The sequence below is a fragment of the Sceloporus occidentalis genome, unplaced genomic scaffold, assembly GCF_023333645.1.
Source record: "Sceloporus occidentalis isolate IW3139 unplaced genomic scaffold, rSceOcc1.0.p SCAF_3, whole genome shotgun sequence".
In the NCBI taxonomy this organism is placed as follows: domain Eukaryota; kingdom Metazoa; phylum Chordata; class Lepidosauria; order Squamata; family Phrynosomatidae; genus Sceloporus; species Sceloporus occidentalis.
This window is the reverse complement of record NW_028316983.1, coordinates 132,636,958-132,663,012: the sequence shown is the minus strand read 5'-3', so window position 1 is coordinate 132,663,012 and position 26,055 is coordinate 132,636,958. Positions and strand designations below refer to the sequence as shown.

At 39.0% G+C, this 26,055-nt stretch overlaps 1 protein-coding gene across 2 annotated transcripts in view; it reads left to right on the top strand.

Annotated features, from left to right (window-relative positions):
• Positions 1-26,055, top strand: part of RALGAPA2 (Ral GTPase activating protein catalytic subunit alpha 2) — a 199,832-nt gene that overhangs the window by 70,739 nt on the left and 103,038 nt on the right. For both annotated transcript variants that reach the window (XM_089516358.1, XM_089516359.1), the window contains 7 exons: positions 631-795; positions 1,242-1,336; positions 3,145-3,217; positions 3,357-3,533; positions 6,466-6,659; positions 6,949-7,047; positions 10,819-10,974. In XM_089516358.1, the coding sequence (XP_089372484.1) occupies positions 631-795; positions 1,242-1,336; positions 3,145-3,217; positions 3,357-3,533; positions 6,466-6,659; positions 6,949-7,047; positions 10,819-10,974 (959 nt within the window). The remainder of the gene's footprint in view (positions 1-630; positions 796-1,241; positions 1,337-3,144; positions 3,218-3,356; positions 3,534-6,465; positions 6,660-6,948; positions 7,048-10,818; positions 10,975-26,055) is intronic.

Here is a 26,055-nt window from a genome sequence, read left to right as displayed (position 1 = left end):
TTTTGCATTATTTCTTGCCCCATCAGTGACCAGTAAAGCCAAAATATAAGTAATGCAAACTGAAAATATATATGCAACAGTCATAAATCTGACTTTCCCAATGCTCAGATAAGTGTACATTTTTGCAGAGGAGTGGAATAGTTTCTTGAGAGTATTGTACAGCTTTGTATAATTTATGTGGGAATTAAATGCATATACATATTCTAAATTAGCTTATAATGGTATAGATTTGGAGACTGTACTTCCATGCCAGCTAATGCATTGACAGTTGGTATGTACAAAACTGAAAGCATGCTGAATATTAGTGAAGAAAAACATCCCAGATAGTTCACAGCTGCTGGTTTTTCACTCTAAAGCTGTGAGAGCAATTCGTTTTGCAGAGAAGGAGCAGCATTCGCACAAGTTCTTGATCCTTCTTCATGCCTCAATTTATCCTCAAATTACACCCATCATTTTGCAATAGAGAGCTAATAGTTGGGTTCCTACGTCCATATTTATCACATTTGTTTTGTTTTCTCTGAATGGCAGAGAATGTTAATGTTGTGACTGTCACATGCTTTTATTAACATTAATAATTTTCATGTTCTAATTTCTGTATGGCTGAAACATTTCTGTATCAAATCCCTACAGAAGCTGAAGAATATCAGCAGTCAGGAAATGGAACAGAAACGGAATATAACCAAGCAGAAACTGTAACAAGAACAGAATGCAACAGTCCATTTTCAGACCAGGAACAATTAACTCGAAGTAGTAGCACCTCAGATATTAGAGACCAATGCAATTCTGTTTTCCAAGGTAATTTAAAAGACATAAGAACTAACTTCCTCGATATGCTACTTACACAGTTCTGTGTTTTGGATGAAATTTGAATGTGCAGTTGTTTTATGCAACAATGTTTAAGGCAAATTTTAATTAAAACACATCACATGACAAGTAGTGTATTTTTGTAGGTGTGCAAAATTGTAACCATGGTTGTGTGTTTTTTTCCTGTACCTATGGTACAGATTTAGTTTACTCTCCTTAATATATCCATCCTATTTTTAACTAATGTATCCTCAAAGTTTGGGATTTCCCAGTAGATTGTATCATTGCTATCTAATTTACCAGATGGCATCATGGTTATATGTACACAATAAAAACAAAGGTAAAGATAATTTTAATTCACTTGATAACTCAGTTTTAATTGATAATATCTACATTTCTTGTATTACAATAATTATTCTTTACTTTATAATTTACAGTTAGAAAAACAGAAAGTTCGCAACACTTAACTTCAGATTCCAGATCTATTGAAGAAGCTAAGGAGATCATGTACAGGGAAAATACAGAGGAAGAGGTAAAATAGAATCATAGAATCATAAAGTTGGAAGAGACCACAAGGACTATCCAGTGCAACCCCCCTGCCATGCAGGAACTCTCAGTCAAAGCATCCCCGACAGATGGCCATCCAGCCTCTGCTTAAAGACCTCCAAGGAGGGAGAGTCACCACTCTCCGAGGGAGCGTGTTCCACTGTTGAACAGCCCTTACTGTCAGGAAGTTCCTCCTAATGTTGAGGTGGAATCTCTTTTCCTGTAGCTTGCATCCATTGTTCCAGGTCCTAGTTTCTGGAGCAGCAGAAAACAAGCTAGCTCCCTCCTCAATATGACATCCCTTCAAATATTTAAACAGGGCTATCATAACATACCTTCTCTTCTCCAGGCTAAAAATAGGGCATGGTTTCCAGACCTTTCACCATTTTAGTTGCCCTCCTTTGGACACGCTCTAGTTTCTCAATGTCCTTTCTGAATTGTGGTGCCCAGAACTGGACACAATATTCCAGGTGGGGTCTGACCAAAGCAGAAAAGAGGTGCACTATTACTTCTCTTGATCTAGACACTATACTTTTATTGATGCAGCCTAGAATTGCATTGGTCTTTTTAGCTGCCGCATTGGACTGTTGACTCATGTTCAACTGGTGGCCTACTTGGACTCCTAGATCCCTTTCACACGTAGTCTCATTCAGCCAGGTGTCCCCCATCCTATATCTGTGCATTTTTTTTTCCGCCCTAAGTGCAGTACCTTACATTTCTCCCTGTAGCTTTGGCCCAGCTTTCTAGTCTATTCAAGTCAATACAGGGAGAGGTGGGATACAAATAAATATTTATTATTATTATTATTATTTTGAATTTTGATCTTGTCCTCTAGGATATTAGCTATTCCTCCTAATTTGGTGTCATCTGCAAATTTGATAAGTATGTCCCCAATTCTGTCATCCAAGTCATTGGCACATTACAGACCGCTGAGGCCCCAATCTGCCGCTTTCCGGGCTGCGGGGAAGCGGCAAAAGGCCCCTTCCCCGCAGCCTGGAAAGGGGTGTCCTTGGGGCTTCAAGTCCCAAGGACACCCCGCGGCGGCGGGGAGAAGGCTACAACCAGCGGACCAAACCAGGAAGGAGCTACGAAACGGAGCTCCTTCCGGGGTCGCGGAAAGGGCGCCTTAGGCGCCCTGCCGCGACCTCAATACGTCACAACCGCGCCGCCTCGTTTGGAGGCGGCACGGTTGTGACGTATCGATGAGGGCGGCCGTGTGGAACGGCTGCTGCCATTTTGTGCACGCACAGTGTGCACTAGGGTTAGGGCGGTGCAAAACCACCGCCCCGCCTTAACCCTAGTACGCGCTGTGCGCGTACTTTTAAGCCCGTCTGTAACAGGCCATTGATAAAGATGTTGAATAGCACTGGGCCCAGGACAGAGCCCTGCGGGACCCCACTGGTCACTTCTCTCCAGGATGAAAAGGAACCATTACCCTTTGGGTTCGGCCAGTCAACCAATTACAAATCAATGTAACAGTTACTTTGTCTAGCCCACATTTCACTAGCTTGTTTGCAAGAATGTCATGGGGAACCTTGTCAAAGGCTTTACTGAAATCAAGATATACTACATCCACAGCATTCCCTTCATCTACCAAGCTGGTAATTTTATAAAAAAATGGCCAGTGAGGAGAAAACAGTGCTAATCTACCTGTTCACCTTCAAGCATATTTTGATCTTTAGACAGCAAAGGCTTTGAAGATAAATGGTTTTTGAATATGTACACTGTGATAATTCTGTTTTTTTAAAAACTTGTCATTGCTGTAGTAATTTTTTAAAAAACATTTTAATGTAGGCAAACAACGCTCCAACTGAGTCATATCTCAAAGCAGATGTGCAGCAATCATATGGAAGAGAGAGAGAGAAAAGTGAGTTTCAGTGTAACAGATGTTTGTTACTTTGCTTGTAGCATTTGTGTTAGAACAGAGTGAGATCATAAATTGCATTGGTAATAACAACCTTTATTTATTGTTCTTGTTTTTACTCGAAATTTTATCCACCATGTAGGTGAAAGTGTCAGTAGTGATACGTCCATTGGATACAATAATGAAGTAGACATTACTATGGCTCCCTGGCAATCTTGTGAAGAAAACCATGATGTCAACATGCCAGCTGAGATATCTGTTGATCCAGATGGATGCCACTGGTTGCACTTGAATCCTTCAGATGCCACCAATTTAACAGGTATTATTTTTGTCTAAGGAAGTGTGCTATGTGTGTGCCTGTATAGATGGAAATATGCATAGTTCCTCATTTTTTGTTATATAATAGCTAATAATAAATAATGCTTTACACAATGTACTATCTTAAGAGACCAAACTTTCTTTGGCTCAGCATCTGTTACCTGTCTGAATCCAAGCAAAGAGTAAGCTATAAGTCTTAACAAAAATTGTATGGTTTTCATAAGACTTAATGACATTTTTCAGCCCTAGAAATCTTAGGAAAAACAACAACAACAACAATATAATAATAATAATACTTTTATTTATATCCCGCGTATTTGTAAGAAATAAAGCAGCTTCCAACAATTAAAATAATACAGATATACATAAATAGTAATAATACAAATATATACAATCCCTCTCCCCCTTAAAAAGAATTAAACCGTTCTAGAATTAAAATTAGCAATGTTAAAATCAACACATTTCTATTAAAATAACACAATAGCGTAGCGCAAAAGCAGTAGACAAAAGGTGGGAAGCTTGTAGATAAACAGGACACATCTTTATATCTTCTGTACACTGGAGCTCTTCTTGGCTATTTTGCTTTGGTTTCCTGTTCAAAATATGGTATAACTTTTTTTTAAAAAGTGAGAACAGTTATTGTAACTTGCTAGTTAACATCATTTGAGTCACAGGCTTTCTAACAAAAAGGGGGGACTGAATTAAATTTAGTTTAGCTAAAGTAATTGATTTAACTTGGAATTTCAGCCTTAATTCCAGAATGAAGTGGTTAATTCCAGTATTGACTAATTAAAAGAATGACAGTGCTATAGATCAAACAACTTTTCATTGTCCAGAGCCTCAGGGTTTTTGCCAAACTACTGTAGAATATACAATAAAAAAAAAAATAATAACCCATTGGTCACATAAATAATCTGTAGACAGCCTTTCCTCAGAATGTGTCTGAAATGTACATAAAAGTGAGAAAAGTATAGAAGAACATTCGTTAAGTATTCAAGATCCACAACTATACATAGGAAGTCTCTTTTTTGGTACAGAATTCCCACATATCCTGAAGCCTAACAAGCATGAATGGTCTGTGAAGTTGAGATATCCTAAGAGTTAAATAGGATACAGATGCTCATATACCAGTAACATAATATTTGCAATAGGGAAGTAGGCTCTGCTTAAAAAATGCATATATAGTTGCCCCTCCTTTTTTGTGGGGGATCCGTTCAGGACCCCCTCGTGAAAATGGAGTTATATTCAAGCCCCATTGGCGTGCCCCATTCTTCCCCCCTCCGTTTGTCCTTCGTGCATAAATGAGGGACTCGCTCTCAATATTATACAATATTTGTACAGCAACCAGGGTCTGACTCCTATTTGTGGTCCCAACAGAAATAGACCTATTAACTAAATTATTGAATGGCAGGTCAATGCTTATATAAAACTTATTTATTCAAGGGTCTTCTCTAGTTGGAACTAACAGAATTCAGGCCTAAATGCTTGTTGCCCAAGTATTAAGACAATTTCAAGGGAGATACCAATCCATAGACCATTTATATATATGAAAGTGTGTTAGCTTTAGGTACAAATAGCTGGGGTACTTGTATCAAGGATCTAGTTTTCGAAATGCTTTATCCTTTCCATTCTCCCCACTCCCATTCATTTTAAATTCTTGTCCTCAAAAGTCAGCATTACATGCGCCTAACAATCGCAGAATGCAGAATTGAGCTATCTTGTGAAGGAAAAGATCACCCTTGGGGTTTTTAAATATTTCTGCTACCCTTAGCATTCACCTACATTTGCCAGCATCTACCTTTTGTGCATGGGTGGTATCATTTTGGCTACATGAGGACCAGCACATGGAGAATTGAGATCATGGCTAGTCTATATGATGGTTGTGTTGATAAGATATTGGGGTTTGGCGAATTGGCTTGTGATCCTGGCCTGGAAGGTGCGACTGGAGGCTGCTCTGGCAGCAATTGGGCCAAAACAATGGTGACCGCATGGCCCGCTTACTGCTCCTTTTCGCAGCCCATTGAGGGCCACAGCAGCAGGACTGGTTCTGGCCACTCTTACTGCCCCATCTGCTTGAGCCCAGGTATGTCTGTGGCACAGATGTGCTAACCCAGCCAGTCCTGTGTTCTTTGAATTCACGAAGAGGCTTTCCTCTGTTTTATGCATCTATGTGGTTGCTTCTGTTTGGGAGCCGTATAATTTCCTACAGATTTATATTCATTCTTGCCTCAAGCAGGTGTTTAAGAAACTCTTCCTATTCTTCCTTATGAAGCAGTTGAAAGCCCAATATGTTTTGGATTCTGGAGAGTTTAGAGGAGTTCTTGACTGTTACTGTCTGCTATGCAATATAAGTACTTTAGGATATGTTGCTTCTGTAGCACTAGAGGGTGCTGAATATCCTCTGATCGGGCACCATCAGAGAAATTCTGTGGTGAATGAATAAAAAAAACCCTTGTTATTTACCACTAGAAAAACATGGCATTTCATCAGCTTTTCCTTTGTCTATTTAGCTACAGAAAGTTTGGTCTCTTGTTTTTGTTTTTCATGTTAATTTCTTCAGGTGGTCTCTGTATTTTGGCAATAGTTCTAACACTCAATACATGTTGTGTGCATTGCACCTGCAACTGGTGACTTCCTCACAGGTAAATAATTAACTGTTCATATTCTTGGGAGCTGCTGTTACCAAGGACAGAGAAAATACAGAGCTCCCAGTTTACATTTATCTGCATTTTTAAAATTTTTGCCATATAAATGATTAGCTGCCATTACTTCCTAGAAAAAAAGTAATGTGCTGCTCTTGGAAAACTGCCTTATACTGTGTGGTATAAGGAAGGATCCCCTCCCCACAAAACCATTGCTTCATAGAATGCAGTGTCTGTTCACAACCTTAGCCATTTTGTGATTAATACAATATAAATAATTTTCCTTTCTAGACAGCAGTGAGTTCCTTGCTGACGACTGCAGTATAATTGCTGGTGGAAATCTTATAGGTTGGCATCCCGACTCTGCTTCTGTATTATGGCGAAGAATACTGGGGATTCTTGGAGATGTAAATGATATCGAGTCTCCTAAAATACATGCCAAGGTTTTTGAATATCTCTATGAGCTGTGGTACAAATTAGCAAAGGTAAGCTTGAATCAGTTTGGTTAGTATAAGTACCAAATGAAAAGTAGAGCAAGAAATATTAACTATTTATTGTATCTGAAAATAGTTTTTAAAGTATTTTCAAGCTTTTTAAAACTATATATTGGAGTGATTTGGTTTGAGACTTCCCAAAACAACCAGATACAAAGACTGAGACCATATACCTTATATCTAAAAATTTAAGAAGAAATGTGTAGTTCATTTTAGCAATGGAATATTTTCTTTGTCTTATTAACTACTTGTTTTGTGTTTTGTTTGTTTTATTGTTTAGATAAGAGACAACCTTGCTATCAGTCTGGATAACCAGTCCACTCCTGCTCCACCTATTTTAATTCCACCACTCAGAATATTTGCATCTTGGTTGTTCAAGGTAGGTTTTTAAACAGTGTTTTACAGAATACCAGTAATTTGCCAGAAGCACTTCATGTACCTCTGTTGGAGCCAATCTCATTTTTATTCTCCTTTTGTTCACTATTATTGTATATACTCATGTATAAGACTAGAAATTTAGGTCAAAAAATTGACCCTAAAAACGTGAGTCGACTTATCCATGGGTCAATGTAAGTATTGTATCTTAACTCTTATTTAAAAGAAGGAGCCATCTCATGATGAAAAGCAAGAGTATAATATGTGAAGCACTGACCCCCTTCTACTCTCTCATACATTCAGCCTTAAGAGTAGGCACAAAGATTATGTCTGCTGGACTTTTGTAAGTTCTTTGACATGGTTTTGCTTTGCTTCATCTTTTAGATTCTTTTCTATATGCCCCTAAATTTTATCCTTGACTTATCCACGAGTCATAGCAAAATCCATAATTTTGGCCACAAAACTTGCCCTCAACTTACACATGAGGTCAACTTATAGTAGAGTATATACAGTAGTCTTGAATTACAAAACTTTAACATTGGTTTTTAAACTTGTAGGTCAGGTTGTCGTAGTGTGTAAATTTTGTAACTTTCTTAGGGCCCAAACGGACAGGCCAAAATAAAGCTGCTTCGGGTCACTTTGAAGGTATGCTGAATTAGATGGTGTTCACTGTTTTCCCACACAAAATCCAGTCTTGGTTGCCATAAGCTTTTTTTCATTTCAGCAATATAAATTTCCATGGCAAACTGGTTAGGGGGTAATTTTGTTTCTTCAGTTGTTAAACAGTTATGTGCCATAAATAGTTGCTAATATATTGCAACTCACCCAGACCCAGTACTAGTACCATGCCATAGCTTGGGATAAGATATATAAACTAAGGCGGGTTACAGACCGCCGCTTGGTCCACGCAGGAGCCGTAGCACCCACACTGCGCGGCTCCCAAAATGGAGCTTCTTCTTGCGGCACCTCTGTGACGTCGCGAGGCGCCAGGGGCGCATTCACGACGTCACAGACGCCGCGACACGTTCGGACGCACAGCGTCCGATACGTAAAGATGGCGCCGGCCGTGTGGAACGGCCGGCGCCATATTGTACGGACAGAGCAATATTGTACGCCGGCGCCATATTGTACGCCCCTTTTTTAAGGGACGTCCCAAGTGGCGGTTTGTAACCCGCCTAACTCTGCATCTTAACTGAGAAGAAAGGTTGTATTTTTCTCTCTCTCAAATGAGCAGTGTAACCCACATTGTATCTTCTTAACATATGACATTTAACATCTCTGCTCAAACTGAAATATTGTACTGTAACACTATAATGTTACTGAAATTTCTATTTCTAATCAGATTGTTTAAAAATGAAATGACTTAATTTAAAAACTGTATTTGCATAAATGCAGACAATTGCTCTGAATAAAAAAAGACTTTTAAAAATGATTTGTTGATGTTGCTGTTATGTGCTTTTAATTTGTTTACAACTTATGGAAACCCTAAGGTAAATCTATCATGGGGTTCTCTTGGCAAAATTTGCTTAGAAGGGGATTATCCTTGTGTTCCTCTGAGGCTGAGAGAATGTGATTTGACCAAGGTCAACCCATGGGTTTCCATGTCTAATCAGGGATCTGAATCCTAGTCTCCAGAATTATAGTTTAATACTCAAACCATTACAACACACTAGTTCTTTTAAAAAGGCAGCAGTTAGGAAAAGGTGTACTCTTTTCTCCTGTGTGCCTTGAAGGTGGCATTTCTTATCCATGAGTTTTTTGGGTTTTTTTTGGAAGAGAGTCATTATTCTGTTAAAAAATAAAGACTTCATAAAAAAATTAGTTGCCCCATTAATGAACTAAACATAGCAATCTACATTTATATTTATTGTTATGTGCCTGGATTTTTCCCACTTTTGTTTAATAGACCCCACTCTATCCCAGACTGTAAACCTTAAACCATCTCTCAAAACACATTTTATAGAGGAAAGTATTCAGTTGAATTAAAAAGAAAAGTATTAGCCAATGTGCTTAATCTTTACTCTTCTTTTTAAATTAACTTTTTTTAAAAAAAAAAGGCATTAATGACAGTAAATAGCAATAGAACAACAAGTCACACTTGGTACCCTAAGGTCATCAAATCGCAAGAGGATCATATAGATTAGTAGAGTTATTGTCTCAGATGGTTATTTATCTCAACAGTCCAGGTATATTGTTCAAAAAGCAGTGAGTCAAAACTTGGCCATATATATTTGCGGTTTAAATGGGGAAGTATTAATATTTGCCCACAAAGAATGGAATGGGGCAGTGGCAATTCTGAGTAAGGGCCAGTGCTGAAGGGGGGGGGGGGGGGAGAAAAGTGGCTCAATCCTGCTTTTCCCCAAAGCAGGTCAATACCCTGCTGCCTGCACAGTCTATTCCCAAGGTGAGCTAACTATGCATAGCCTCACTACACAGTGCTGCTGAGTAATTTATTTTGTTGCCTCCCCACAATACATGCATGCTGTCAAACAAACACACGGCTGGTGACCCCCAAGTACCTCCCACATCTGCCCAGATGCCATCCCATTGGATGACTGCACCTTTGATTGGCCACACAGTCACACGTGTGATGCTTTGCCAGTTCAGGGCATCGGTACATTGGTGTTCGAGGGATAAATTGGCAAAACATAATCATGGAGGGGCCTTTTACATGCCCCCTTTACCCCCATGCTGCTCTGTTGGACTCTCTGGATTGTATATATTGTAATTACATTCATTAGAGTTATAGCACTTTGATTTCTTTGCTTTACCACAGCCCCACACTCACACTGGTGAGTTTATATGCAGGCATGAAGATGCGCATTTTCTGCCATGAGCCAGACTATCCCGGGTTCTGTTTGCTCTGTTTTTTAGCCATGGAGCATTGCTTCTATATGGTTTCCACTAGCTTTGGAGGCATGCATCATCTAAACACTCTATCTTCAAAGCAGTTGGAAAACACTTTATTAGGCCCATCTGTTCCAGCCCTGAAAGGCCTGGCTATGAAATCCAAAGGTTAAATGATCTATTGCACTTCCATGTTGGAAAGAGTACAGGTTGAGTCTCCATTATCTAAAATGCTTGAGATCAGAAGTATTTTGAATTTGATATCTTGGAGATATCTTTGAGATGGGACTCAAGTCTGAACACCAAACTCATTTATGCTTAATATACACCTTATACATAGCCTGAAGGTGATTTTATGCAATATTTTAAATAATTTAGTATGTGAAACAAAGTTTGTATACTTTGAATTACCAGAAAGCAAAAGTGTCACTATCACAGCCACCCATGAAAAAAAGTTTTGGAGTATTTTGGATTTTGGAATTCTGGATAAGGGAGACTCGACCTGCCTCTCTCTTCACAAAAGGATTTTCAATCTACTGTATAGGCTTCTTGTAATGGAATCTTGGGAATGTGGGAGCTTATGCTTGCTTTCTCTTCACCACTGCAGCTCCCCCATGCCACCCAGCCCTCTGGAGTAAACCTCTTGGGGGCTACTCACAGAGGAATCTGGAAAAATCTGCACACTTTTCATTAACAGAGGCCTCTAATTGATGAAAGCACTGCTGTTTGTTGATGAGCAGTATTCCTTTTTTATGAATGTTAAACCATGCCAAATACAGATACTGGCATAGAAATAAAACCATCTCTTCTCTTCCTGATGAGAATGTCTTGAACAGTTTCTTTATTACATTTATTTTAATAATACTTATTTTATATTTATTTAGCAGATAGAAATGATGTATTGATAAAATAAACTCTGTTCTTTCAGGCTACAACCTTGCCAGATGAATACAAAGAAGGGAAGCTCCATGCATACAAACTGATCTGTGCCATGATGACTAGGCGTCAAGATTTTGTGCCAAATCCTGATTACTTAGTGCATTTTTATCTTGTCATGCACATTGGCTTAAACAGTAAAGATCAGGTACAAATAATATTTCTCATGTTGAAAATGGAATTGGATTAAATTAACATGTTTTTAAGGTTTAGAATCTGAGTTCGCCTTTGTTTATGGTAGGAGTCCTTCTGATTGTGAAAAGTTTTGTGATCCATTGGAAGACCCAACTGGGGGGGAAATGGAGGAGGAGAAAGATACTTTTCACTGAAATCTACCTTTACTCTGTAGCACATTTACAGTGTTCCAGAAAGTCTTCCAACTCTCTAGAGCAAATGGTAGGATGCAATGAGATGCAAAGAGAATCAACAGGAGTTGTCTCTGCTGCTCCTACCCCTTAAAGCCCTGTCTTCCATGTGCAGCTATGGTCCAACACAACTAACAGAAGGGGATCTAAGATAACCCAGTGTTTCTTCAGCTTCTAAAGAAAGTTGACTAATTCGACTTATCTATGAAAAAATGGTTTCTCCACTGGTCTAACATCCCTTCTTTAGATATAAGGTCTGAAATTGGGGATAGCTTTCTTTTAGTCTTGAAAAAATGGTGAGATTTATCCATCTTATAGTCAAGCACCTCGTTCACATCTCCCCAATAATAGTTGTCCCAATAATAGTGGTCCAGTCTCCCTCAAGATTTGCAGGAAGGACGACATAAAGACTTGCGGATTAGAGTTGGGAGAATAGAAAGTTGCCAACGTGAAGGTAATGTTGGGTATGGGTCCTTTCAAAATCAGAAAGTATCTTCTATATTGCAGATGCGGTCTGTAATCGCCAACAGTTTCGAGTTTATAAGCTCCAGAGCTAGAGCCCAGGCTTTCTGCAAGTCTTTTATTAAGTTCTCTCTTAGTTTTTTGAGCAGCTACGGAAAGGGTAGGTCCAGGGATATTAAACTGTCCCCTCTACCTCCTTTGCTGTTCCTGTGTGAGCATTGTGTCATTTCTGGATCTGAGCCTCCATCCTCCAACTGGATTTTTGGCTCTTTTGCTGCTAGGTAGAATGTAGAAATATCTTGATCCGCCAACCTCTTGGTGTTCTGCATCAGCGGGATTTATTTCATTTGTAAAATTTCATCAACATTATCTCCAATTTTGTGAAAAAAGATGAGATCTTATCCCATTCTGCCATTACACATCTGCCATGTTCGGCAGCCAGCTATGCCCCCCCACTCCCCAGGGTTGATTCTTCAAAAAGAGTCCTTTACCTCTCTCACCTCTCCCAGACTGAGAGGCCTTCCTTGCTGGGGAGAAAAGTGGAAAGCCTCCTGTGTTTTGAATTTGCAGGAGAAAAGTAAACCTAATATCAAGAAACAGGCTTTGGGGGACACTAAGGTTGTTTTGCAAAATGAAAGTGGCCAGTAGCCTGAAAAAGTTTGGAGACAACTGGTCTAAGATAAGATACAAAGGCATTATTGAGCAGACGAGCTTGCCTAGCATGCAGAAGAGAAAGGAAAGGTGATGGGTAAATTCTACATATGATAATAGAAACAAAACAGAGAAATCAAGAGCAAGACTAATGAAGACACTTTACACCAGGGGTAGGCAACCTGCGGCCCGCGGGCCGGATGCGGCCCGGCAAGGCCCTGGGACCGGCCCCAGCCTGGTCCTGCCACCGATTGCCACCGGGGCCTTTGGGGGACAATTGTCTATAGAAGCCTCAGAAACATGCATTTATATTAACATTTTTTAAAAAATCAGCAAATTTTTTCACGTGTCCTCCATTTTTTTAAAAAAAGTGTCTTCCATTTGAAAATTTTGTCCTACATTTGTCCTGGTTTATTTATATATTTAATTTTTTAAAAAAATATTTAATTATTTATTTTTTGGCTTCGGCCCCCCAGTTGTCTGAGGGACAGCAACCCGGCCCCCGGCTCAAAAAGGTCGCCTACCCCTGCTTTACACTATTGGTATGAAAAGATACATTCCTGCCAACTGCAATAGTTAACACAATGTATTTTTGTCTATCCTTTGTCTGTGTTGTTGTTCTTGTTTTATGCCTTCAAATAGTTTCCAACTTATGATACCCTAAGGCAAAATGGTTTTTCTCTCTGATACCTCTTGGTGGCAGACTTGGCTTCAGATTTTCTAGTGCATTAGCTATGGGATTCTGTAAAAACATTACTTTTTGCTATTGAATTTGAAAACTCAAACAACATGTGTATATTAGTATACTTGCTGTTTTTATATTCTATCTGTGACACTACTTAGGAGATACCAAACAATAATAGGTGTATATAATAGTTCTGAAGTGGCATCTCTCCTCTAAATGCCTGCTTGGAGTCGGTAATGGGCTGGATGAGGGAAAACAGACTCAGCTTGAATCCAGAGAAAACGGAAGTACTGGTGATAGGCTCCCCTGGCCCGAGTAAGGAAAATTTTCCACCTGTCCTGAATGGGGTCACACTCCCTGTGAAGGACTCTGCTCGCAGTCTGGGGGTGCTTCTGGACTCTTCACTCCACCTAACATCTCAGGTGGATGCGGCGGTCAGGAGCACTTGTTATCAGCTTCGGCTGATACGCCAGCTGCGTCCCTTCCTAGGCCGGGGGGACCTTGAAACCATGGTACATGCTCTGGCAACCTCTCGGTTGGATTTCTGTAATGCGCTTTACATGGGGCAACCCTTGTACCAAACTCGGAAGCTTCAATTAGTGCAGAATATGGCTGCTAGGCTGGTTACTGGATGTTCCAGGGCCAGCCATATAACACCAGTATTGAAAGATCTCCATTGGCTGCCTATTCGCTTCCGAGCCGAATACAAGGTGTTGGTTATTACCTATAAAGCCCTAAATGGCTTGGGCCCAGGGTACTTGGAGGACCGCCTCTCCCCATACAGTCCGCCCCGCACTCTCAGGTCGGGTGGCAAACATCTTTTGAGAGTTCCAGATGCTCGATTTAGTTCATCTCGGAGGGCATTTTCAGTTTCGGCCCCTCAGCTCTGGAACTCTCTCCCCCATGAGCTCCGTACAGTCACCACCCTTGATGGTTTTAAGAAGAACCTGAAGACCTTTTTATTTCGCCAGGCTTTTCCCCCATGAGCCTGTTGTCATCTTTTCTCCCCTGGCAATGTAATTGGCAGATTCCATCTTCCAGCCATTTGTATGGGGTTGTTTTGTAGGGTTTTAATTGTTTTTAATTGTTAATTGTTGTATTTTTTATGATATGATGTATGTTTTACTTGCTGTTGTACACCGCTGTGATCTCTGGAATAGCGGTATAGAAATAAATTATATTATTATTAATAATAATAATAATTCCTACCTCCCCCCCAAAAAAATTTATAAAACTGTTTAAAACTGGTTTAGACTAGGAATTAGTAGAAAAAACACTAGTGGGAAGGCCACATGCAAAACTTTCAGTGATAAAAGTTCCTTTCCCCACCGGCTGCTATTTTTGGACTGCAGTAAATAGATTGAAAGAGTTTGCTCAAAAACTATTGTCCCGAACTGCAGCAGGGGACAATTTTCCATCCTAGGACTCTTTAGAAGCTGGATGGACTGTCAAAAAGGTGAAGGAGAACAAAAATGAAATGGGAAGAAAACCACTTGTGGTTTTGAAAAGCATGGATTTAACGTTAAACAATACAGATGACAGCTTGCACACTGTTTAAAGGGTGAATCATTGCTCCTGGAAGCTCCTAAGAGACATAATTCACTATTTTCACCTTCTTGATTTATTAAGATGAATATGTGGCAAGTCTGGGGAAGTTTACATTCTCTCTAAATCTATTTGCTCTTAGTGACAGTAGCACATAGAGGAAACTGTCTGGCTATATAGAGCTGGAAGTCACAACATTAATTTAAAAGGGGGGCTGTTAACCTACTGGCTATGAAGAAAGTAGTGTAGACACACTTGTTTGTTGAAACAGTAAGTGCAAACAGGTAGCAAAAGGAGAATATTCTTGAAAATCAGACATTTGTGAACAAATATTTTGGATCTCTGAAGCACTACTTTTACTCCAAAATGAAGAAAAAAAACTCTCCACTCTTGGTAAGATAAATTTCTGTATGTTCCTCTTAGAGGCTTTGTGCTGTTGGAAGGAAGAATGTGTCTTCTCACTGAATCATCACGTGTAAAAATAATATACAGATACAACTCTATCATAAAGTTACTTGACTTGTATATTTTAACTGGGATTTCCATTTCATAGTTGAGAGTCTGTGAGAGTTGGCACAATGCAAATATTACTCCTATGTCTACACACCGTTTTGTTCATCCTAATATATTGTAAAAGTACCATTTAACCATTCTTAATAAACTCAGGTGGTGAGCACCAACGTTGTTGACTGGATAAGGCTACTAAGAAAAAGACAGTGCGTGTCAGTATTCTCTTCAAGATCCTGAGGTATGCAGAAGTACCCAAAAATGCCTTTAAAAGAAAGCCTAAAGGGATTAAAAGTCCAGCTAAGAGCACAGTGAGGAGTGAGCATGCTCACTAGATAAAGAAGTTAGAAAAGAATGAAATCCCATGCTTAGAGGAAATAGTCAGCTAGAATCTTCAACAGTAACACATCTTTTAGGAGACTGGGCATCTAGCAACATTTTGCAGCTAATCATACTTGTTTTGTTTTAAAGAGAATCTCAGTCATCAAATTGTAGTCAAAATTACGAATGAGTGGTTTTTAAATACCCTAAAGGCACTAGATCCTGTCTGATCATAGAAGCTAAGCAGCTCTAGGTAGTACTTGAATGAGATACTGCCAATGAATACCAGATGCTGTAGGCTATATTTCAGAGGAATGAACTGGCAAAACCACTTCTGAGTATACTTTACCTAAGATAACCCTTTAAAATTCATGGAGTTGCCATAAGTTGACAATCGAAGGCATATGCAGACGGGCAGTTTTTGAAACAAGGGGCAGTGAACACTCATCCCATAAGGCAAAGATCCAGACTCTCCAATGTGACCTGCAGATATTCAAGACAGATATTCAGAAATGAATGAGGGTGGTTCATACCTACAGTTTGGCTGCTTCATAAGAAGAGCAAAAGAGAAGTGCAGCTGGTTGCACTCAACTGACACTTCAAGGATCCATCAGATTTCCAAATTCAGAGCTTAGACAGCCCCTTGAAGTACTGGCAGTTGCTGCTGCTGTTGCTTTGTGTCTCATCTACTTTTTCTAGTCAGAGAGGATGAAGAAGGAGCAAAGCCATCCTAAATAAGGTGCTAGAAGTTGCTGTCCCAGTTGGCACCTCAGTAGGCTTCTGGCATTGCTTGATGCCAGCTTTCTCTATCCTAGCAAATCTGTTGTGGCATGAAGCTGAGTCCTGCACCAAGACATTCCCTGGAAAAGCCCCAGTTGATAACATCAAGAGAAGTGGCTTGCCCCAACATAACCCAACCAAAAGAGGGGTCTGCAGAGAAATCTGCAGTCTTAGTATCTCTACCCCTGGTTTATAATCTTGTGGATTTGGTTGTTATACATAAGTCGAGAGGTTCGTAAACTGGAAGATGTAACATCAGCAGCCACAACAAAAGAAGACTCAGCGTTGACCTTTGAGCTTCCAGAACTTCCAAGTTATTGAAAGGATAAGAGAAGAGAAAATTCTAGGATCCACAACTCACTGCATTATCTGGAGACAAAACTCTTGGGTTCACAGTGAATGCCCAAGAGAGGAACTCCTTTCTTGCCTGCTAGATTTACTGATCTAGGGATGCTGCCTGATGACAACTAGGCTAAAATCCTGTGTTTATTTTAATTTACTATGGTGGCCAGTGTTGCTCAGGAAAATTATTAACCATCCTTAATATTTATTAAGTTTCAACTGCTGTGGAAGATGACTGCCTGTTTCTTTGGCTGCTTAGGGACACGAGTTTCAGTTGCCTTTCAGAGAACATGCTTCTCCCAAACACCTTATGTGTGAATGAAAAAAATAGTTGCTGCCCTACCCCAAGTGATTTATGTTTGTATGATTTGTAGCATACGTGCTAAGACCATTCCAAACATTCCCATCAAATTTGTTGAAAATCCCTCCATTTGTTTGTGTATGATGTGGTGACAGTCAGACAGAAGCTCCATTTTATCTGTATAATTACAGGAAAACTTCAAAAATGTAATTTTTTGGACTCATTGTATTGAAGTGTTTCAAATGATGTACCACACTACTCCATATGTATGAAAAAACCATTGGGGTGCTCCCCAAGGCCTACCGAAGTGGATGTTGTGTACTGTTGTTATTGTGTGCCTTCAAGTTGTTTCTGACTCATGGTGACCCTAAGCCAGGCAAGCCTATCAAAGTTTTCTTGACAATATTTGTTCTGAGGATTTTTTATCCACGGATTCAACCATCCACAGCTTGAAAATATTTTTTAAAATATATAAATTCCAAAAAGCAAACCTAGATTTTTATAATGGACACCATTTTACTTTGTATTTAATGGGACTTCAGCATCCACGGATTTTGGTATCCACGAGGAATCACAGAAAATATACCGGTAATAAGAAAAGCAGATTTAGTCTCAGAAGAAGGCGGGGTGAAGATAGGAGGGTGGAACATCAACAATCTAAGATATATGGATGACGCCATAATACCAGCAGAAAACATCACAAACTTGGAACAATTACTAAGGAACGTCAGTTATAAGAAACCATGTATGGATGCAATAGCTAGACAGTGAAGAAAGTGGACAGGAAGAAAATAAAATCATTTGAGTTGTGGTACTGGGAAAAGAGTGCTGAAGATACCATGGACATCCAAAGAGACAAGCAAATGGGTCCTTGAACAGATGAAGCCCGAAATCTCTTTGGAAGCCAAGATGTTCAAATTGAGGTTGTTTCCTTTGGGGCCACATCATGATAAGGCACAGCTCACTAGAAAAGACTATAATGCTAGGAAAGGTTGAAGGTAGTAGATAGAGAGGAAGATCGCATGTCAGATGTACGGGCTCAATCAGGGAGGTTACAGAAATGAATTTGCAGGAACCAAGCAGAGCAGTGGACGATAGGGGATATGGAGATGTCTACATCTATAGGGTCGCCATGAGTCGGAGTCGACTCAAGGGCAGTTAACAAGCAAAAAACCATAGCTGCCAGTAGGAATAGAGGAAGACTGCATTACAGGTGGATAGACTCAATCAAGGAAGCCATATTCCTCAGTCTTCAAGACTTGAGCATGACTGTTGATAATAAAAGTGGTTTGGAGGTATCTCATTCATAGGGTTGCCATAAATTGAAATCAACAGCAGTTAAGAAGAAATGGATATGAATGTAAATTTAATATTGGGCTGAGCAAGATCATCTCTGTATTCATTCCTCGGGTGCTGTCATACTAGTCTTGACCTTCCAAGTAATTCCAAATAACTCTTTGTGATAAATTGTCAGTAAGAGGTTTTCTGGACATTTTCCCTTTCACTATTTGTGTTGTGCTTTCTTTTCCTTTGTTTATCATATATGAGCTATTTGCCCTTTTCTTTTGGCTTAAACTAACCAAGAAGCTTCCTATTTGAGAAAACAATCTTAGGCACCTGTTAAATCGTTTTTTTAATTTGAGAAATCATAACAAAAGTACATCACTTCTACAAAGTAATATCTTTATGTAAATCTAACAATTCTTTTCCCCACTATGGTTACAACAGACAGCAAATAAAGAATTAATAATAAGATACACTGCAATATAATGTTTGCAGTCTACGTGATTTATACTAAATGCCTGAGTTAAATGCTATACTGAAATGCAAAGAAAATAGTAAATTTTAATTTATAATCCTCAGAAGAAGACAGAATAATAAAAATAACGTACAAGTAGCTAAACTTGTGACACAGGTCAGAGATGTAAGCCAGATTCTTTGCCCAAAACAATATTTATCCGCATATTTAAAAGAACAATAATTGGCTTCCTGGGTATACTATTTGTTAACTAACTTAAATATTGATGTTGCTGGGCTACTGCTGCTTTCATTGAGAATTTTTAATATTTAAGAACATCAGTCAAATATTTACAGTATATAGTTTGATCTTAAGTTGAGGAACTGGAAAATAGTGCTAAAAATTTCACCACACTACCACAGCTGCTGATTAATTTGAATATTTCTTTTCCTTTTTAAAAGAGAAAAGATGTTAAGTCCTTCAGTGTCTGAAATTTTGTGCTGCTCTACATAATTAAAGATTGGAATGGATCTGCAAAAAATACTAGTTTGTTTCTGGAGAGGAACAACCGAGAGTCTTTCTAAGAGACAGATGGTAGGCTATCTAGTTACATATATAAATGACAATACTTTGAACCAGAATAGGAAAGGGGTGTTTTTATAAGTGACCTTTCTGTGAACTTGAAACAAGTGAGAGGACATTTTAAATGATCTTGCAATATATATATATTTTTTCACCAATAATTTGCAATTGACAGTTTATAGGCATTTATAGAGTTAATCCATTTTACAGTGGCATGCATTGCAGTTCTTTCTTCTTTCTTCCCTTTATGACGCTACAGTGCATTATTTTGAATTGCCATAGTTTGTAGGGGTTCTTTCTGCCCTTTTCTGTAACAGCATCAACACTAAATTAGACGGCTGCAATTACATAAACAATGGAAATGCTTCCAGAACAAATCTCTCATTTTAAATTTTCATTTTGTGTAATTGTTGAATGATTTGGAACCACCATCAGCCAACATTATTTTACACATTCATAGATCAATTATGAAAGAGGGAAAACCTGGATAAACTCTAAACCATTTTCTGTTCCTATTGCCATGTGTCTTTCTTACTGCTTGCGGTGTTCCAGTTACTGTGTGCCTAGTATTCAATTAAAATGATTGATTTACTAGGCTGCAAGCTGCTGAATGCTGTTTACATTTATAGAATTGCACTTTGAAGGGAAGGAAACAACCTGGTACGTTTGAACTGCATGATTTTTTAAAATTTATTTATTCTGCTAAATCACTGGCATATAACAGATGTTTTTGCTGCTACTTTCCCAGCAGGCAAAATCTCTTCATAAATTGCCATTTCACCACATTATTCTATATGTTGTGTATTTTTTATCATTGTATATTTCCAATGTTTGACAGAGAAAGCTTGTTGAAAATATTTGGTTACCTTGATTTAATTAAAGTCATTCCCAATATAGACAAGCTGCCTAAGTCTGTACTACGATTATATTTGAAAAGGTTCCAAGTGGAGAATGACATACAGAGAATACATTCTTTTGACCCTTAGAAATGATTAGAACAAACCTGTAAATAATTATTCTTAGTGATCTAGAACTAAATAGGAATATAACCTCCAGCTGGAGTTCCCTTAAATTTTACTAAACAACTAGAACTAATTTAGCTTTAGCAAGGCCATGGGCCAGGATCCAGTGGTATACATCTGCTAGATTCTGCCACCTTCACCAGTGAAATCAGGAGAAGGTAGACCTTCCTTTCACTTGTTGTCCCTGTGCATGCTAAAAACCTGTTACAGAGAGATAAGAACCAACACAACACCCCATAGCATTGTTAATGACGCAGAAGACAATGGGGTCATATTAGCAAATATGAAATTCTGTGGAAAAAAACAAAACAAAAAGCTTTGATCTTCATCAAATACCACCCTTCTGGCTTGTTTTTTGAGAACTATCCCATCAAGAATTCAGTACAGTCGGCCTTTCTTATACGCGGATTTTTTTATACACGGATCCACGCACCCACGGTTTGAAAATATTCAAAAAAAGTATAAATTTCAAATATCAAACCTTGATTTTCCATTTTTTATAAGGGACACCATTTTGCTATGTCATTATATTTAATGGGACTTGAGCATCCACAGATTTTGTTATCCACGGGGGATCTTGGAACCAAACCCTAGCGTATAACAAGGGTCCACTGTATAGGCAAATATACCTGTAGCATTTTGATGTTTTTGTTAGTGTTTTCAAACTTATTATAATTCAAAATCAGGATCATTTCTTTATATTTGTTTTCATATAATTCTCTTCATCCTCATCATCACACATTACTGATCAGAAATCAGATGCAATTCCCCATTCCCTGCCTGCAAGAGCTAAGTAGGTATCTTAGTGTAAGTTGAAGAGAGTTTGGACCCAACTCATGGATTGTGTAAGAATGAACTACTGTTGGGTTTAATTGGTTGTAGATGAATTGTGGTGTGGTGTATTTGGAGTATATTGAATGCATCTTTTATTGTGTGTACAGAAAAAGGCAATGAAGACAGGGGAATGGGAAGAAAGTCTCAGTTTTATTGATGGAAGCAGCTGGATCCAGTCAAAGTACACCATTGGATCCCAGCCATACTTATAGACATGTTGTGACTGTTGATGAAGATGGGATTGAGTGGATCTCAAACTCACTAAGAGACAGACCAGACAGGGTGGAAGGGGCAGCTTGAATCTAGTCTAAATTAGACCTGCAACCAACATTTTTAATTAGAATGTGGCTTCACTTACTCTTCTAAAGAGTAGTAATAAAGGGAAAAATATGAACTTGGGCGGGGGGGGGGGGGAGTAAATGGCATTGTAGATAGCAAACAATTTCCTTAGTAAAAGAGTTATAATCAGATTGTGCAAGATTGATACAATACAACCCAAGGTTTAAAATTCAGAGTTAAACTACAGAAATGATCCATCCTGACACCACTCTAACTGCCATGGCTGAATGCTATGGAATCCTGGGAATTGTAGTTTGTTGTGGCACCAAAGCTCTCTGACAGAGAAGGCTAAATGTCTCACAAAACTACAATTCCCATAATTCCATAGCATCGAACCATGGCAGTTAAAGTGGTGCCAAACTGGATTATTTGTGCAGTGTGGATGCAGCCTAAATGTATTAACACACAACTTAATAAGATTATTGTTGAAAGGAGGTAGAATTATCCATGTCATAAAAATCCTGTGTTGAAATAATGTGTTGAATGGGCACATAGGCGTAAATTTGGGGTTGTTGTGTGCCTTCAAGTCGCATCTGACATATGATAACCTTATCATGGGATTTTCTTGGCAAGATTTGTTCAAAGCAGGCTTGCCTTTGCCTTCCTCTGAGGTTCAGATAGTATGACTTGCCCACGGTCATCCACTGGGTTTCCATGGCTGAGTGAGGATTTGAACCCTAGTCTGAAGCTTTAGACAAACACACAACCACTATGCTACATTGCAAAACCAGTAAACTGTAAAACTGATTATAAAGGGAAGAATAAGAACATAGCACATCACTAATAGTATGTAATGAAACAGAGAAAGTAGAACTAGACCATCTCAGACAAATCTGTTATTTTGCAAAAATAGACAACATTTGTCTTGCCTATTGATGATTTATTTTGGTTTATTATATTTATATGCTACTTTGCCTCTGAGAAGGTCATTTGGCATACAAACAATTCCAGATGATATCCCTTTTGAGTACTGTCTGGAGAAGCAGACTCTTTAATGCATTTGTAGCCCAGTCCTATATTATGTCTATTTAGAAGCAAGCAATATTTGATGTAAGTGAGCAAAAGGTTTCCAGCCATAGTAATTGTTTTAACTAAATGAGCTCTCAAAGTAACTTACAAAAAAGCATGTACAGTCTCTCATTTATTTAACTTGGGTCAACATAGGCCATGTTGACTGTACTCAGGTCCAGTAACTAGCTGTTAGTTGTCAGCCAGCCTTTGCCCTCCTATCTCCTCTGAAAAATGACAGGATACCTTTTAAACATTTAATCATTTTTATTGCATATTCATCAGCCAAAGCAATTAAATTTTTAAGACTGAAATCCTGTACACATTACCATTAAAACCAGTAGAATTTGTTTCTGAGTAGACATACATAGGATAGGTCTGCAAATGACCTATCTTATGCATTTATTTTTCCAATCCACTCTGATGATTATAGTTAACATCAGAAGACTATTTCATAACTTCACTCACCTTACAGTACATACCTGTATTCATTTTTCCCGGTATAAGAGACTGATGTGACTACAGGCAAGCATTTAGTAGAATTATAGAATTACATTTTTTTTTGGGGGGGGGGGGGCGGGGGGAGACTCTTCCAGGAGGCATTTTCCTACATTGGATTAGTTAGTGACCATAGAGACTTTTGTTTTCTGCCTGCTTGAACTGCTGGAAGATGCATGTTATGTGATCTACTTACTGTCTTCTTGAATTTATCTTTGAGGATCTGATATTGAATACCCCTGCTCCGTGCTAAAGATTGGTTAAAGAAATTTAAACTTTAAAAGTTGATTGATGTACAATGAAATAAATGTACTGAAATTGGTCCTCAAAGGTCTTGCTTGCTTCCACCTTCTCTTGAGGTTGCCTTTAAAGCACTACGACAAACACTCAGAAACAAGCTATAATTTTGTGGCTTCTGCTACAGAATGGGTGAAAATATACTTGTGTTAGACAGATTTTATGCTCATCACCGTTGCCATTGCCTCCGTCACTAACATGAGTGTCAAGTATTATTGTTTTTTTGTCTCTTTGAGTTTAATGGTTACAGAATAGCAAATGCAAAACAGACCTTCACACCTCTATTTGCAGCATGTTGCTGGTCTGTTGGGTCCAATTTAACAGACATTATATACTGTACAGACAACTTGGAAAGAATAAACTCTTCTAGAACATGGCCACATAGCCTGACAAACCCACAAAAAACTTGGAGAGGATTCAAAAGAGTCAGAAATACTAGACCGGGCTGCGAAGTTGTAACATATTTATCCTGTGATGAAAAATTAAGGTACTTTCCACTAAGTTGAATTACTGTAGTACAGTATCATAAATGAGACAGTAATTGCATAGTCCTGAAATACTTGATCGGGGATGAAGAAGTGTGGCCCCAACCTCTTTTTCCAAAACCCAAGTCTCCCTTCTCCCAAGGCCTTACATTGCCTCCAGATCATGAGAAAATAACTCTCCAAATCATGACAGAATATACCTACCCTCCAACTTTAAAAAAAACTTGCTGAGCCTTCCTATTTCATTTTGGACTTTCTCTTAACAATGAGTTCATCTTGACTTTGGTGTGCTTCTCCATATTCCTTGGCTCCTGGCCAGTCTCCATGGCTGAAGTCTGAGAGTTAGTATTATAGATTCAAAATATCTTCTCTTCATTCCTCACTTGAAATTATAAATTCACTTGTATGAATTTTGCTGGACGAACCTCAGCCTGGTAATTCTAATATAACTGAATCTGATTTCAGGATGTAGCGACTTCTGTAATATTCAAAGGGAAGCTGCAAAGCAAAATATCAGATTAGCCTAATAAATGTTATTGTTTAAAGTGATTTTTATTTTTTGATATAGATCCAGGGCTACACGTGATAAGTGCTTATACTGACATCTTTAACCTTTTTCTCCCTTTCAGTTGTATAACCACAGTTATGCCAGTCTTTATACAGTCCACTCTCCCTACACGCTGGGGATCCATTCTGGATTCCCCCGCATATGGGGAAAAGAGTGTGTGCTCAAGCCCCATAGGAAATAATTAGGTGTGTGCATGCATGGCACAGGTATGCGCCTCATTATTTCTAATGTGGCTTGCCTTCCACATAAGCTCAAAGTCGCAGAAGGCAAGCCCGCCTATGAGGAGGGCTTACTGTACATACTTTTTTCAGCTTTATGTGCTGTCAAATGTGAGAGATACTAGTAATAGTATTAATAGTGTAATCAGCTGGCAAGGCAGAAGCTGAACCAACAAGCACCAATTAATGATGTTAAATAGCTACTGTTAGGTAACAAATGACTATTCTGGGTTCTTCTGTAAAGATAAGATGCAATCCACTGCTTCACCAGAACTTCCATAGGAGAAATCCCTGGTAGAGTGTGTCTTTTATTCTTTTACCATTCAACTCAGTAACCTCAGAAAACAAAGGGTACATGCAGACAGGGCAAAAAGAGCAGGCAAAGGCCATTCCCACCCCGACCATTCCAGGACTGCAGTATCCACACCGCAGTACTGAGGCCAGCCACTGCCGCACTCCCAAATGGACTACTGTCAGGAGCAGTTTTCGCCCTCTCCTTTCCCGGCTGGTTTCGGGCTGCCTTAGACAGCTTTGGCATGGCTTCAAGGCCGTTTGGGATGCGCATCATATAAACGCTACACCCCCAACACGCCCTGAAACCAACAATTTTTGCCCTTCTGTTTTGGGCCAAAGATATCTGAGAGTTGAAGGACTGGGTGCAATTACAGTCGTCCCTTAGTATCAGTGGTTTCTGTTTCTGGACACTTCCCCGCCAATTAAAAAAACCTCTTAAGTCCCATGGTTTTGAATGGCTGTGTGGGTACAGCCACTCTCCCACATGCCACTGTGTGCATGCATGGCCATAAGCAGCAATGAAGCTTGCCGTCTGTGGATGACAACCCATGGTTGGGGAGGGCTGGCTGTACTTCTCTTGTTAGAAATGAAGCAGTAAGCTTTTGGGTGCATTCATATATGTGGCTTCAGCTATTTCGACTTCACAGTATTCCGGAATTTTCTTGTACTTTTTAATTTGGAAGGAGCGATGAAGACAGAATTTCCCTTGTGTGGACACATGCCTTTTATGAAAATACTGAGCAAGGTTAACAGTTAGTACTTATTAATCTTTAAAAATGCTACTCTGTGCTGCTTTTCATGCCAAGATTCATGAGTCGTTTTATTGTAGCATATGTCAACAGAGACCTAACCCCATCTGCTGCTATATAGCTTGTTCAGACACTAGGTGCACAGCACAATGCTTACCTCTCAGTAATTACAGGTGTGTTGTGAGGAGCCCAATGCATTAATCAGTCCCTTAATTATAGAAAAGGTGGATCTTTTGTTCTGCCTTCAGAACAGGAGTTTACCAACCACTTCATGAGCTCCAGCATCCATCTGCTCATTCTTTTAGAATGTTTGCCTTGACTGATACTGCCTTTAAAATGTATCACGGGAAGTGATTAAAACCAGTTTGAACATTAACCTGAATGGAGTTTCAAAGGTGAAAATACTGTCTGTTCTGATGTGAAAATTTATTTACGTTTTAAACATTTGTGCAAAAAAAATCCTGCCATACCACTTTTTAAAAAAACATTTGTGCTTCAGCTATATGGAATACCAGCTTTGTGTGGTCTTCAGATATCTCCTAAATACCAAAGGCTATGAGCTAGAAACAGCAGCACTTCTGTAGATCCACATTGGAAAAAGAATAAGGTGTGGGTCTAAAATGCTAATTTTAATTTTT